General features: G+C 40.9%; 1 protein-coding gene across 1 annotated transcript in view; it reads right to left on the bottom strand.

Moving 5' to 3' along the window:
- The window catches only part of Sec61alpha (SEC61 translocon subunit alpha), a 58,083-nt gene extending 52,215 nt beyond the window's left edge, over window positions 1-5,868 (bottom strand). The window contains exons 1-4 of the mRNA XM_067136555.2: window positions 5,712-5,868; window positions 5,333-5,400; window positions 5,170-5,235; window positions 4,871-5,081 (exon numbers count right to left, since the gene is read on the bottom strand). Of these exons, the coding sequence (XP_066992656.1) occupies window positions 4,871-5,081; window positions 5,170-5,235; window positions 5,333-5,400; window positions 5,712-5,718 (352 nt within the window). The 5' untranslated portion in view covers window positions 5,719-5,868. The remainder of the gene's footprint in view (window positions 1-4,870; window positions 5,082-5,169; window positions 5,236-5,332; window positions 5,401-5,711) is intronic.
- Between the last annotated feature and the right edge of the window lie 10,957 nt (window positions 5,869-16,825).

Below are 16,825 nucleotides of genomic sequence, written 5' to 3'. Positions count from 1 at the left end.
AAAATTCATCCACTGACCAGAATTCAAAACTTGATGATTAAGAATGAATGGATGAAAGTGAATTTAAAATTATCAGCAGATCCAACTCACAATATTGAAAGTTAAAAATTCCAAAATCAATCCGACTAGAATTCAAAAAGATGATGAACAATGATTATAAACTTAAATCAGTGAATCTGGCCTGCAATGCACCACATTCCCAGGAACTAACTTAAAACAATGGTATATACTGACCAAGGAGCTGCTTCCAAAGCACAATCCTGAATCTATGATGCTTCATGTTTAAAAGTCCAAAATCCAGGTCAACGCCCCCTCAATGGTACTTATTGCTAGAACAGTAGAACCATGGTTTCTCGCATAGTGGTACTAATTACAAGTAACGTAGACTCACGGTGTTCCACACATTGTGGTAGTACTCACAGGTAATGGACTACACATAGGTAACTGAGAACTATTGTGTTTTTCACATAACGGCACCACTCATAGGCAACGAGCAAACCCATGGTGTTCCTCACAGTGGTACTAATCACAGTTACCCGTACTATCCAGTGGTATTCCTCACATAGTGGATACTAATCACAGGCAACGTAGTCCCACGGTGTCGCTGATATAATGGTACTAATCACAGGGAATGCCCAGACCCATGGTGTTTCTCACATAATGGTATTAATCACATGCAACATATGCCCATGGTGTTCCGCATATAGTGGTACTAATTACGGGTACTGTAAAACCATAGGGATCCACCCACATTGCTACTAATCACAAACCTATTGTGTACCTCACAGTGGTACAATTTGCAAGTAAAGTTGACCCATGGTGTTCCTCGTGTGATGGTACTAATCACAAGTAGTCCCTTGGTTCTAATTCAATCATCCATGGGTCGCTTCCTTTTTAGCTTCTTACAACAGGCAGGGGACACTGTGGGTGTATTTTTCATTTGCATCTCCCAACCACAGGGGTGTATAGAAATAGGAAACCACAGAAAACCATCTTCAGGGCTACCACCAGTGGGGTTCGAACCTACTATCCCCCGAATGCAAGCCAACAGCTGCACAACTCTAAACACACGGCCAACTCACTCGGTGATCTAGAGAAGCTATGTGACAGTACAGAGGAGAAAGATGTTAGCCGTACTGGGTGATTATGGGAAGATTATTACAAAGCAATCAAAGGCATTTACCGGTATGTTGACAATTGGGCTACAGTGAGAACTGATAGTAGAATGAGTTCATGGTTCAAGGTACTTAGTGGTTTTACATAAGGCTGTAATCTTTCACTTTTGTTGTTCATAGTTTACAAGGATGATCTACAGAAAGGTATAAAGCGGCAGGGAGGGATTCAGTTAGGTGGAAATGTAGTAAGCATTTTGGCACATGCCGACGACTTGGTTTTAATGGCAGATTGTGCTGAAAGCTTGCACTAATATAGTAATGTAGTGGAACTTTAAAATACATGCAATGAGCACGCTATGAAAATTTAGCCTTTACACAACTAAAGTGATGTTAGTAGGTACGAAACCTTAGAGAACTGAATGCCAGGTTGAGAATACAAAGCTGGAACAGGTAGATAATTTCAAATTTTTAAGATTTGTATTTTCCCAGGATGGTAGTACAGTGAGAGAGATTGAATCAAAGAGCAACAAAGCTAACGCAGTGAGGTTGCAGTTAAGATCAACAGTATTCTGTACGAAAGACATATCAGCTCCCAGACGAAATCATCTTTACACCAGTCTGTTTTCAGACCAACTTTGCTTTACATGAGTGAAGGCTGGTTGGACTAAGGATATCTTATAAGTCAGCAGTAACAAACACTAAAGTACCACGAATGATCACTGGTGCAAAAAGGTGGGACTAATGGCAGTAAGGTACTCAATGATTTAAAGGCCAAGTTAGGAATGAAGTCTACTGATATACTGTTATATGCATAAAGTGGCTTCGATGGTGGGATCATGTGAGGCGAATGGAGGAGGATAGGTTACCTAGGACAATGAAGGACTCTGTCATAGAGAGTAAGAGAGACAGAGGTAGACTAAGATGACTGTCATTAAATTCAATTTTTAATGACTTAAAAATGAGAGGTACAGAAGTAAATGATTTACTATTTACAAACAGAGGATTGTGGTGAAGTATAGTAAATTCACAGAGGCTTGCAAACTGAATGCTGAAAGACAGCCCATAATGAAGATCAGTGGCGTATACTGAGGGCTACCAAGGCTATCAGTGAAGCCCAAACCTCAAATGAGAATGATGGAAATCTAAAGCACATTATAATGTAAGCAAATGCCACATTGTTCCATTTACAGAACTTGAAAGCAATGAGAAAAAACGACGCACGTATTTCTGAGAACAAGGCTTCGGAGACTGATATTGCAACCCAGACTCTCGTCCCTCTCCCCTCAACTCACGGCACGTGGCTTCCTGCTGTATGCCTGATAAGCGCGGGGACCGGGAAGGATAGGTGTACTAGACTTTGGTCCGTCAGATCGCCACTGCTAACTATCAACCATGCGTTACTCATCGTATATACCTCCTCAATTGACATAGATGTTGATTCCCATTGGGAATCTGAAATATTTGTCCTGAATGAGTAAATTTATAATACCAATATAAATGGTCCGTCATTGGACATTATAAAATTTCCAGCTAACTCATTCTTAGTTGCCAGCGTTTCGCCCTCGTGTGCTAGGGTGGGCTCATCAGTTGGTACCTAGCACACCTACCAATACGCTGGCTAGTGCATACCGTCCAATATGTCCAATGACGGACCATTTATATTGGTATACCTCCTCAACTCATTTTTCTGACTTAATTATATTGATAAGAGTGCTGGTATTACACTCCCGTTTACTTCTACATCGTTGTAAGAAGACACTGCAGGGCTGTTTTTGTAGGAGTAATATAGTTTTATTTTTATAGGTAGACCTGCTAAAATTAAATGCAATCTTTCAGGTTAGTGTTCTCTTTTGTCGGTTGGAATCAAACTCATGATCATGGGTCAGACACCACCACTGATCTCCTGAGGAAGCCAATTAACCAGTGAACTATGGGTACAACCGCTGTGCAATTCAACATTTTTATTATAATAATAATTGCGCATGGCATCTGCATTAAACTTTTCTTTGCAAGTTGCTTCACATCGCACCGACACAGATAGGTCTTATTGCGACAATGGCGCAGGAAAGGGCTTGGAGTGGGAAGGAAGCGGCCGTGGCCTTGAGGTATAGCCCCAGAATTTGCCTGGTGTGAAAATGGGAAGCCATGGAAAACCATCTTCAGGGCTGCCGACAGTGGGGTTCGAACCCACCATCTCCCAAATACTGGATCCTGGCTGTACTTAAGTGACAGCAGCTATTGAGCTCGGTTCTGTATAGGCTTGGTGACGACCTTATGAGGATAAAATGAATGGCGAAGATGTCAAACAAGCAGTCCCTAAGCCAGGGGAATTAAAAGTATGAGAGGGTTGATCCTGAAAATCGAACTGGGGCCATCAGACCAAAGGCATCCATTTAGCCACAAAGCCGGACTTCAATTTGCTAAACATTAGGCTACCATCTCGACTGATCAGGTGTTGAGTATTGGCAGTGGCCGAGGCCAGGGCAGTAGCTTGTGAAGCAGCCTTGACAACACAGCAGGCTTCTCCATTGGCTATCGGCTGCAGCTCAAAATGCTTAAGGCCTGACGTTCACTAAACCAAGTATCGAAAAGGGGTAACCTAAATCTAGTGGTAGCCCACGTCTTGATCCCAGCATACGCCACTGATGAAGATGTATGTATGTATGGTTGGCGTGAAGAACACATCCCCGCTGTTTATCCGAGCATTTCTGATACACCCTACACACTGTTAAATAACAAAAATCCTTAGACTGTGAAAGGCAAGGTAGAGATCCAGGATGGCACGGCTCGGACAAAGTCACAAGGCACCGAGCAGACTGGGTACTATAGCAAAAAAGCAACAGCAGCACAATCTATGTTCGAGATTGGAGAAAACTTGAATTAATTTGGTTAGGTTCCAGATGTACAACAAGCAAAAGGAATCTTGGAACACAAGATCCCCACGGAGGGCCACAAGCGGCATTATGCCTCTAGTATCCTGAATAACAAGATCACTGGTCTGCTTTGGATAGGTCTGGCGAGTGACAAAACCATTAGTCTGGGAAATTTTAGACCACTGGTCTATTTACAGAATATATGCTGAGGGAATCACATCAATGATAGAATATTTTGCAATATCTGAAGACTTTTTTTTTCAGTTTTAAATGAATTGATTTGTAACTGTTAGGCTCTTCAATCTGTCAAAACTAATTAATGAATAAACAAATTTGGAAAATACCTGAAAATGAAAACAGATGTTAACAGAAATATACCCTACCCACACCATAACAATTTCAAACTTTGTAGTATCCTCATGTTCACAGAATGTGGCAGCTCTGTGTCCAGCTGTGATGGAAGCTCTATGAGAGAGAATAGGAAACTTGTCATTGCAGCCAGCCAACATGAACATAATTTCGTCTTCAATTATTCTATATAGGTAGGAACACTCATAGAGCCAAGTTAATGTTTCCCTGACACACGTAAGTGAAGGATCTATCTTATCCGTTGCTTCAGATATTACTTCGGAACATTTTTCTCTTAAACATGGAATACAAGTAAGAAGCACCAACAAAATAATGAATACACTGGAGAATTTTCTGTTCCAATCAATCTACTGAACATACACAAAACCAATTCTAATTCTTTTTCATTATGACAACTTTTGGCCATTAGAATGTAAGGATTAAATTTTCACAGTAACTTCTCAAATAAGACAAGCTTTGTTTTCAATAAGTACGTGAAAAAATAAATAACATCTCAAACCATACAATACTTACATTTTTGGGCACCATTGAAGAGAGCTCGATCCTTTGGTGTATCGCCAACCTCAATGATCTTAGCACCAGCAAGCAGCTGCATAATAAGGCCTGAAGTGACAATTGGTGAGATACCCAATTCCATAAGAGTACCCCTATTGGAGGCCAGGATTACTCGAATCCAGTAAAATGGGTCGGCGGAGTCGGAACTCATTATTCCAAATAGAGGAATCTAAATGGAAATATTGCAGTGAATAAGTGATTTCTTAAAAACCGAGATGTTACTCTGAAAAATGTATCCAGGATATAAAGAAACATACCTGACAGCATACGAGGAAAATGAAAAGTGTGATTGCGGTCCATAGTACTTTTTCTCTAAACTGGATCTAGAAAAGATTAAAGCAATGTCCCGTTTGTAATGCAACCGTTACACGTTAACAAATACTCCAACTACAGAGTAAATACTCCGATTTCGTAACTTACCTTCCGTTCTGGCTTAGCTATTTCAGGCAAAATACTGCAGAAAGGTTTAATAACCTCAAGGAATTTTACTGAAAGTAGGAAAGCATACATAAATAATCAGGATTCAGCTAATGCCAATATCAGGATATAACCTACTTATATACACATCGCGATTCATATGGGTAACTCTATCTTCACAAATATTAATCACACAAACAATCAGATTGAATCCTGGATAAATACAGCAAGAATATAGTTGAATAAGGTAGGGTGTACAAAACTTTAGTGTAGTTACATACGATATAACGTACTTGGACTACATAAGAAGTAAACTTTCACATATCACAACACACTACTTAAATTTCGAGATTACTTACTTAAAACTTCTGTAACTACTTACTTGCCATGATGAATTGTTTAATTCAACTTTACCACAGTACGATTCCCTCAAAGGAATCGTCTATCACACACTGGTTCAGGACCTAATTGCCTCTACCTGAACCCGAAACAGACCTGTCGGCATTACACGTCTACACCAAAGACAAGAAGAACGGATCACGTGACAAGTGAGAGCTGATGACGGATGGTGATGTTGGCTGGGCTGGTTGCAAGTTGCCAGAAACTCACTTCCGTAATACTTACCTGACGTACATCCGGCGCAGTACTGCCCTTTCCTGGAGTTTACAACGTAGACAACAATGACCACTTCAAAATAATTGAAATATCCTCAAACTTATTTGAAATACACTAAACGACATGAAGTAAACGAAATAACGAAGATCACTGAAATAATTTTAGAAAGGATTCAGCCGAGGTAAAAAAAAAAAAAATGGACAGGGAAACTATCGCCTGGACGACAGGCTAAATGCATATCAATGATGATTGAAATTAACACGATGGCAGTATATGATGGAGGCGAAAATAAGACATAACTGTATATCATTCCGGATAAATCATATTCTGAGAATACTGCACGAAAGTACCGTACGTATTTAAATTATTAATTAGCCCGTCCGATACCATGATCATTCATGCGCCAAGTCTTTATGGACTGACAGCGTGGTTAGCCGGTTAGGGTCCTGTTGATGGAAAGAAAATTCACCGTCAGAATGTCCGTCGGTGGGTGGGATATTACTGTTTTAAGAGTAAGTACAAATAGGCAACCATCCTCTATATAACACTAATCAGAGAAAAATTGGGGTATCGGCCAAAGGAAGACAAGGGACACGAAGGGCGTGAAATGTAAGGCTCCCTAGCCCTCGTAAACCTAATAGCGTCGGGATCGGAAAAGAACAAGAGTTGACCAAGGAAGGTCGGATAGGGTAGATGAACGTGAGGAGCCTGGTACAAGTAAGTGGAAGGAATGCCAGGACTCTGTTAAGGGCCCCGTGGTCGCCAACCCACGCTCCAAAGTTCAGAGCCCCTGGGGCCCTTTTAGTCGCCTCTTACGACAGGCAGGGGATACCGCGGGTGTTATTCTACCGCTCCCACTCACAGGGGTTTCCGTCGACTGGGTAGGATAGGGTGGTGGTACAAAATTTCCAAATACTAGATTGTGTGCCAAAAGCCTGTAAGGTATTAAATTCCAAAACTCTCCGCAATGTTCATATACGACATGACACGACAAACGCTAATTATTTACGTGGTAGGAATTAAAACGTCGAAAGTTTCTTTGATGGAAGCTGGAGCTCGATGAAAACAAGTACATACGGGTACAATTGGGAAAGTCGTATTCAAATAGGCTGCCGGCTATGCAGGACAGTTAACCAATAATACCAGTTTTTATTAAATTTACGACATAGTTTGACCTACCGGTAACTAAACACCGATACATTCTAAGATATTACATATTTCTGTATTGTAAACTTGATTCGTATATTTTGTAGGGAGAATTGTTTTGTATAACAAATACATAATGTGTTTTGTTTGGTTTGTTGTTGGAGGCCTAACATGTAGGTCATTGGCGCAATGCATAATGCACAAAGCTAACTGAAAGTATACTCGTGTTTAACACTTACAAATAGCTTCATTGTGCCAAAAATGGCCTAGGTTCTGAGGTACCGGTCCAGCAACCCTCAAAAAAGCAGCGATAAACAGTTACGGTACTTGCAAGTGAGTTCCACACATCTTGAGAAAGGTATCTCACCTTAACATTGGAAGAAATTGGAAATGGGTTCCATACATTTTGAGAAAGCTATCTCACATTAACAGTGAAAAGAAATCGGTTCTCAAACAGCAACCTCATGTGGGTGGGGGTGGTAGAATAAAATTAACAGTAGACCCTGCCTATCGTAAAAGACGACTAAAAGGGGACCCAGGGGTTCTTAACGTGGAAGCGAGGGATGGTGACCACACGGCTCTTAGCTGAGTTCTAACACTGAATCAACATGTGCCATGCTCCTAACGTTGATCAATCAAACCCAAACTCCCCCGGTCAACGCTGGTTCTTTTGCGACCCCGACGGTATTAGATGTCGAGGCCTAGGGAGTCCTACATTTCCACGCCTTTCATGAACCTTGTCTATCGTTAGCCGATGCCTTCATTTTTTAGAGTGTCGGGCCCCTTCCAATTATCCCCACTAATATCAATCAATCAATCAATCAATCAATCAATCAATCAATCAATCAATCAATCAATCAATCAATCAATCAATCAATCAATCAATCAATCAATCACTACTGATCTGCGTTTAGGGCAGTCGATCAGGTGGCAGATTCCATAGCTATTGTTTTCCTAGCCTTTTATTAAGTGATTTCAACGAAAAAGAAAATTTGTTGAACATCCCGGTTGGTAAGTTATTCCAATCTCTAACTCCTCTTTCTGTAAACGAATATTTGTCCCAATTTGTCTTCTTGAATTCCAACTTTATCTTCATATGGTGATCTTTTCTACTTTTAAAGACACTACACAAACTTATTCGTCTACTGATGCCATTACACGCCATCTCTCCACGGACAGCTTGGAAGATACTGTTCAATCGAGTAGCTCGTCTCCTTTCTCCCTAGTCTTCCAACCCAAATTCTGCAACATTTTTGTAACGCTACTCTTTTGTCGGAAATCACCCAGAACAAATCGAGCTACTTTTCCTTGGATTTTTTTCCAGTTCTTGAATCAAGTAATCCTGGTGATGGTCCCATACTCTAGTTAGGGTCTTACCAGAGACTAATAACATCCTTACTACAACTCCTAAATATCCTCATAACCATGTGCAGAGATCTGTATCCTATATGTGCAATCATATTTATGTGATTACCCCAATGAAGATCTTTCCTTGTATTAACACTAGATATTTACAATGATCCCCAAAAGGAACTCTCACTCCATTAATGCAGTAATTAAAAGGAAGAGGTTTTCCTACTTGTGAAACTCACAACTTGACTTTTAACCCTGTTTATCATCATATCATTGCCTACTGTCCATCTCACAACATTATCGAAGTCATTTTGCATTTGCTCACAGTCTTGTAACTTACCGGTACGTATTACTCTTCTTTACAGAATAACATCATTTGCAAAAAGCCTTATCACTGATTCCAATTCTTTACTCAGACCATTGATTACATATATAAAAGAGAACATAAGGGTCCATTAATACAGCCTTGAGGAATTCCCCTCTTAATTCCCTTATATACCTTGTTGTCACCGTAATACAACCAAGGCTGCAGAACCACCTCATCAAACATCAGTATACACTTCGTGTCGTCTTCTGGGAGCTTCTCCATGAAACACTTCAGGTGTTGAAGTAGAACTTCACTGAAACCTAGATGTAATGGGGTGTTCATTAAGAGTATCTGTACACTGGGTAGAGTCATTATGCACTGAAGGAATTGGTACATTTTTTTACTCCTCTTGTACGCTGCCAAAGTAAAGCTTCCTGTTGAGAAAACCATCTCCTTCCACATGGCTGTCGTGAAAAATTCTGGAGCTCGCCCTGTATCAATAACTACACTCCAGGTGACAGAAATTCCTCGATGTCCACAACGTTCTTCTTCTTAACATCTCCTGAAGACCCTTGCAATTACCCTTCATTTTATCGACCTTCAGCGCCATTCTCCAGGTCTGTTCACAGTACTGCTCTGCAGTCTTCAGAAGAACCTTCTTGCGGGGAGCACCTATGTCTTTATGGTCAAGGCCTGACATCTGCAGCACTGGCAAGACCTTTTCCCGCTTCATCCGTCTCTTGAGTTTATCACTGTAGTGGAAACCATGGAATAAGAATTAATATACAGTGCACCAACCCAAAAGACAAGTATTTAAAGAATGGACATGGACGCATTCATTCCGTAGTCGTGAAGTGAGCCTAGAAATCTTGGTGCATGGATGATCCTTTAGTTATTCTCTTTAGATTTTTCTTGGTGATACACACCACTATCTGACCTGTAGAAACATCAGCATTTGTTACCTAGGATAGCCATATTATAGAGAAAGTGAACTCTGTCCAGAGACAAATAAGGGTACAGAATCTCCTCGTCAAGAAAATTACGAAGGCCATCCGGAAAGTGGTACCCGTTTGCTCAATAAAGACACAGGAGTAAATATTAACAAATATAAACATTTTTATTGGAAAGAGCATATTTTACACTACTTCTCACATAATCTCCAAGCAAATTTAGGCATTTGTCATAACGTGGGACGAGTTTTTGTATTCCAGCGTCATAGTCCTCCGCCGCCAGCGTATTGAGATACGTAGTCATGGCTCGTTTAAGTTCTTCATAGCTGTCAAATCTTTTTCCCGCCATAAAGTCTTTAAGCTTCGTAAAGAGATGAAAATCCGAAGGGGCCAAGTCCGGGTTATACGGGGGATGGTCGAAGGTTTCCCACTTGAATTGCTGTAAAACTTGTTGTGTTTTCGCAGCTGCATGAGGCCTGGCATTGTCATGACGGAGAATGACGCCTGCAGACAGCAGACCTCGCCGTCGATTTTGTATTGCCCGCCGTAAAATCTTTAATGTTTCACAATACTCATTAGCATTAATTGTGTCTCCACGGGCCATAAAATCAATGAGCAGTACACCTCGCGATCCCAGAAAACGGTTGCGATGAGTTTCCTGGTGGACAGAACTGGCTTGAATTTTTTTGGTTTGGTTGGTGAATGAGCATGATGCCACTCCACTGACTGTCGTTTACTCTCAGGTGATGCATACCAAATCCATGTTTCGTCCCCAGTAATGATGCGAGCCAGGAAAGAGTCTCCTTCATCGGAATAAGGTCCCAGAAACGTCAGTGCTGCAGCCATACGCTTGGTTTTGTGCTCCTCTGTAAGCATGTGAGGGACCCCACCTTGCACAGATTTTTGAATAATGCAGATGGTCTTTGACAATTTCATGAACAATTGTTCGAGACATATTAGGAAAATGTTCACGGAGTTCATCAATTGTGACGCGCCGATCGTTCCTCACGCAGTCGTCTACATCGCTCAGCAGTTGGTCTGTAATGACAGATGGTCTCCCTGAACGTTCTCGGTCGCGTGTATTCCCCCTCGCCAGGTTGAAGTTGCGACACCAGTGCCGAACAGACGACTCGTCCAATACATTGTCTCCATACACCTCCGTTAATTGGCGATGAACATCACAAGGTCGAACGTTTCGTGCATTAAGAAATGTAATCACGGCCCTCACTTCACAACTGGCGGATTTCTTAATTTTTTTGAACATTTTAAACGATCACAGACACAACACAGGCAATGCTATCGTCACGCAACCTCGCACAGAGCAGGCAGACAAGCCACTGACGCGGTCTGGCCGTTGCCTACGTTATAATTAGTATAGCGTAGGCAACGGATCTGAGCTTGCCCAGCAGCTAACCGAGTCGTCAGCGCTTCATGCGGCGCTAACGGGTACTACCTTCCGGATGGCCCTCGTATACAGAAGAACATGGATATAAGTAGTGAAATGTTCCAAACAATAGACAGTAAGAAGGTTTAGGATCATTATACCCGGTAAGATATTCAATCAATGGTTGAGATTAAATTGGATAAACCGACTTCCGTGTCAGGGTCATGTGAGGCGAATGGAGGATAGACTACACAGGAGAATAATGGTCTCTGTCGTGGAGAGTAAGAGAAGTAGAGGAATATCAGGACGATTAAGGTTACAGTCAGTTTGTCAGTTTGTAACGATTTAAAGATAAGATGTATGGAAGTAAACAAGGCCACAGTGCTAGTTACAAATGGAGGATTGTGGAGATGTTTTAAATTAATTGATGCTCGTATAATGAGCACTCAAAGACAACAGTCTGTAACGAAGATGAATTTATGTATGAGTTACGGTATGTTTCTCTCACTGTTGGCCTTCTTCCTTCATGACAACTGTTCTTGAATCTCGGTTATGGTACACAAGCCGACAGTCGCCAGTTCACTTCATGGCGCCGTCAAATACTATTAGATATATTCATTAGGGTACAAGGAAGGAGTAGAGCTGCGGACACACTGGTTTTGTGTACTATTAGCTGACATATATGACAGAACAGTACACTATATATGACTAGGAGAGTACATAGCAACCATATTTAGTTAATACCTGAGGGGTGATGACATATCTCACGTCATAGGGTTTTAGAGAGAGTCAAGGAATGCATATCCAAAAATTAAGTCCGAATTTTTGCTACTGCGCATGCCCGACTAAATTATTTGGATATGACAGAATTCGCACTTCAGGTTAAAAAAGTTCTGAGACCCAAACTGGAGATAGTCGGCTTGTGTACCGGACTCTGAATCTCTACAAACACTACTAGAGTTGATGTGATTATGACTGTTTGTTTGTTTGCTTGTTCCGGACGGGCTCGGAAACTATCGGACCATTTGAGCTGAAATTTCTTAAATAGGCCTTATATAAGTTGAAATCCCAGTATCCCGAGCAACTTACGGCTCACACTGGGAGTCTCATTACTTGTTGAATACTGAGCTGGAACTTGGAATTCAACTAGGCCTATGTGTAAGTCCACACTCATTCACAACAAAATTTCATTACATATCTACATTTAAAGTATTCTATTGCAGACCACGGATTAGAATGTTCTCAGCTGATGAAATAAATCCAAGTAACTGTTTGCTCAGTCGTCTGTGAGACAGTGAGCTGAGCGGATGCGCTGAGTGGAGCGCGGAGCAATGGGTATCACGTTGACACAATATAGGATAGCGATCGGCAGATGGAACTGTAAAAAGGGAAGCAGAATGGAAACCAGAATGGAGTTAAAGGGTGAAAAAAGGAAGATGGTGGCTACGTTACTGGTGGCGGCGGTGGTGATGGTGTTGCTGATAATAGGAGGAGTAGAGATTAATCCCGGCCCAGGTCCAGTAGGTTCCATTGGATGGGAAGAGTACGAGGCGATTAGAGAGATGATAAGAGAGGCTTGTCAGACGGAGCAAATAAAAGAAATGTTCCGAGAGTTATCCAGGGAATTTATGGACCTAAAATTGAGTGTCAAAGAAGATGTAAAGAAGTTTTTGGAAGAGGAAGGGTGTAATAAAGATGAATTAGACCTATTGAAGCAGAAGGTAAGAAGCCTGGAGTGGGACCTGAGAGAAACGAAGAGAGCAGTCGAGAAGAGTTTACAAGACAACGTAAGAAAAAATATCTTCATATACGGTGTCCAAGAAGAAGAAAGAGAGTCTAAAGTTGAACTAGTGTACAAAGTGGTAGAAGTTATCCAGAACAGGATGAAGATCAACTTCAGTGAAGTTGATATTGACGATGTACAGCGTGTGGGGAGAGTGAAAGGTAAGAGACCAATTAGAGTGAAATTACTATCGACACTGATGGCGGACATTGTAATAAGAAATTCGAGTAATCTGAAAGGAGAGAAAGTGTGGATAAAACGGGAGATGGACAGGGAAGCCATAGAGAAGAACAGAATTCTGAATAAACATTTAAGAGAGGCAAGAAAACAAGGTCTTAAGGCATATATTAGAGGGCAGCAGCTGGTGGTTGGAAATGGAAGGTGGAATCGAGTGTGGGGGGCGCGAAGGCTGAAAAAACTTGATGAAGAACACCAACAGCAGCAGAACGTGTCCTTGGCAACAGTGGAAGTAGCAAGGAAGGTCAGTGACGTAGAAAGGAGTGATATTACGGAAGTGAGCGAAGTCCACATCACATCAGGTGCGGGAAGTAGGGATGTGCTGAACAGCAGTGCCAGCAACCAGGTGGGCGGAAATGGAGAGTCCTTGAAGAGTCATCACAACATAGAGATGGAGGAAGCAAGTAATGTGCCACAACTGGTGAGGAGTACAGTGAAAATTGTGAATGAAGGTAACAGTAGGCAGGGTAAGAATGCATCCTCTCCGAGTAAAAGGAACACTGAAAATAAAATGGAAAAAAGACAGGCGCTAAATAAGGAAAGATCATTAAGTTTGAAAGATCTGTGGGGAAAGAAAAAAGGCGTAGGTATGGAGAAAGGGAAGGATGACGGGAGAAAAGAGAACGAGGAGAGATCTGGAGAGGACTCACAGGGAAGAGTGACAAGGAGTAGAGGTGGAAATGGAGAAGCACAGGTGCAAAGAGTGGGAGGGAATAAATAACTAGAGATGACGATAGGGTTGTGGAATATTGAGGGGTTGATGGGGAAAATAGGGAATAAAGAATTGGAGAAAACAGTAAAGGAGTATGAGATTATTGCCCTAGTAGAGACGTGGTTAGGAAAAGGGATAGAAATTGAATGGGATGGGTATAGAGTAGTCAACGTGATAAAAGAAAAAAGGGGGAGAATGGGAAGACATCCGGGTGGGATAACAGTTTTAATAAAAAATGAGTTAGTAGAGAGAGTAGAGAGAATACAGAATGAGGTAGAAGGGGTGGTATGGCTGAGAATTAAAATGGGAAATGAAGCGAAGGAGGCAATTTGCCTGGCTCTATTATACAACCATCCTAAAGACTCAACTTATGCTAATAAAACATTTTTTGAAGAACTGATTGAAGAAATAAACAAAATGAAAGGATTATATGTGGAAGATGGAATGATATTGTTAGGGGATTGGAATGCAAGAGTGAGTAATAGGTTACCCGATTATGGGAGAGAGGATAAGGAAGTGAGTGAGTACAGAAGAAATAGTAAAGACAAAGATATAAATAGCTATGGGGTAAGATTATTAGAGTTATGTGCTATAGAAAAATTATATATTTTAAATGGATGGATGAAGGGAGATAATAATGGTGAACTGACATTCATCTCATCGAAGGGCGGGAGTGTAGTAGATATAGGAGTTAGCACGGAAATAGCTCTAAAGAAGATAATAAGGTTTGAGGTGACAGAATGTGTGATAACAGAACATATGCCCATCAAGATAAAATTAAGGGGGGAGTATGATGGAGTGAAGAGAAGGGTAGGAAAAAGAGATAGATATAAGGAGGGATGGAAGTACATTTGGAATGATATCACGATCGAGAGATTGAGAACAGAGTTAAAAGAGAGTGAAGAAAGTATAAGGGTTGAAAGTGAAAGGATGTTGGAAGGAGGGGATGTGGATGAAGTTTTAAAACTAATAGAACGCCCAGTATGGAAGGTGGGTAAAAAAGTGAGAATAAGGGAAGAGATAGACAGAAACATAGGCGCGGGGTGGTTTGATGAAGAGTGTAAGAGGAAACGAATGGTTGTAATGACAGCTCTAGCGGAGGGGAACAAGAGAAAAGAGAGGATTATTGTAAATTAAGATTACAAGAAGTTACTAAATGAGAAAAAAAAGTGCTGGAAAGAGGCGGAAGCTGAGAGAGTGAACAGGTATTGCAAAGAGAAAAGATTTGATAGGGTTTGGGAAACTATAAATAAGATAAAGAGAACTAGATCGACAGGGGGAGGAACAATGATAACAGAAAATGAGTGGATAGGATATTTTACAGAGCTTTTGGGTGGGAGGGGAGAAGGTCAGGGGGGTATGGAAAAGACGTATATTGTAAAGGAAGTACAAACAGGAGTACAGTTACTAGATGAGGAGATAACAAGTCAGGAAATAGTTAGGGTGTTAAGTAAAGTAAAAACCAAAACAGCGGGTGGGGCAAATGGTATTACCAACAGGATATGGAAGGAAGTAGGAGCAAATGAAGTAATGTTGAAAGTGATGGTGAAATTTTTTAACAAGATATGGGAAACGAATAAATTCCCTAGCGAGTGGAGAAAAGGAGTACTTTGTCCTATATATAAGAACAAAGGAAGTCGAAGTGATCCAAACAACTATAGATAACACTCCTGGACTCGCTGTCGAAGGTATATACAGGAATTTTAGCTAATAGGATTATAAATTGGGCATAGAAATATGGAAGGATTTCGGACTATCAAAATGGATTTCGTAAAGAGAAAAATACTGTGGATAATATATGGATTTTGGATACTTTAATTACGAAGTATGTGAAAATAGCAGGGAAGAGATTATATGTAGCAGCAGTAGATTTAGAGAAAGCCTTTGATGCAGTGAATAGAGAGGCGTTATTTACTAGATTAAGAGAGGTTGGGTTATCGGTAAAAATGAGGATGGCAATAGAAGGAATATATGAGAAAGTATTGGTGATGATTAAACTAAAAGGGGGTGGGTTGAGTAAGTGTATGGAATCGAAAAGGGGTGTGAGGCAGGGTTGTAAGCTATCACCCATATTATTTCTACTGTTTATAAATAATATATTGGATAGACATGGAGGCGAGAGATGGCAATGCCCTTGGATTGGGAAGAGGGAGATACCGGGGCTGCTATTTGCAGACGATTTATTGATCTTGGCATTAACAGCAAAGGGGTTGCAGGAAGGACTAAATGAGGTAGTGGAATATACTAGAAGATGGGCACTCAAGATAAATGTACGGAAGACGCAGATAATGATATGTAGGAAGAGGAAAGCCAAAAAAGAAAAGAAATTCTGGACAGTCGAGCAGCAAGAAATCAGACCAGAAAAAATGGAGTATTTAGGAGTTATAATTAGTAGTAACGGCACGTGGGAAAATCAGATTAGAAGAGCCAGATATAAAGGGAGGGGAGCACTGGCAGTAGTGGGGATATTAGAAAATAAATTTCCGGATATAAAGTACAAAATACAGAGATTGGTGTTCCAATCAATGGTCAAAGGAAAAATGTTATATGGGGTAGAAATATGGGGATTAGAGGAAAATAGAAAAGAACTAAACCAGGTAGTGGCGAAATTTAGTAAGATTATCATGGGAGTCCCAAACTGTACTGCAAATGTGGGGGCTAGATTAGTATGTAAGGAATCGATAGACACTACTATAGCCAAGAGGGTGATGAAGTATTGGATGAGATTGGAAGAAGGGAAGGGAGGGGATTTAGTACAAGACACATATAGGTTCCAGAAAAATATGGAGAACGAGAGGTATTGGGTAAATAAGTGCAAAAATAAATTACGAAAACTGGGGTTAGGAGATATAGGATATGAGAGGTGGAGAGAAAAGAAAGAATGGGTATGGAGAAGGGTTATAAGGAGAGTTGCCGATATAGAGAGACAGAGTTTAATAATGGAATGTAGAGAAAGAGCCTCACTATCAGTATTTAATAAATTGTTAGAAATCATGAACCAAGAAGATC

This window comes from Anabrus simplex, chromosome 1 (genome assembly GCF_040414725.1).
Source record: "Anabrus simplex isolate iqAnaSimp1 chromosome 1, ASM4041472v1, whole genome shotgun sequence".
NCBI lineage: Eukaryota > Metazoa > Arthropoda > Insecta > Orthoptera > Tettigoniidae > Anabrus > Anabrus simplex.
The sequence above is the reverse complement of the archived record's forward strand: the minus strand, read 5'-3'. Positions and strand labels throughout refer to the sequence as shown.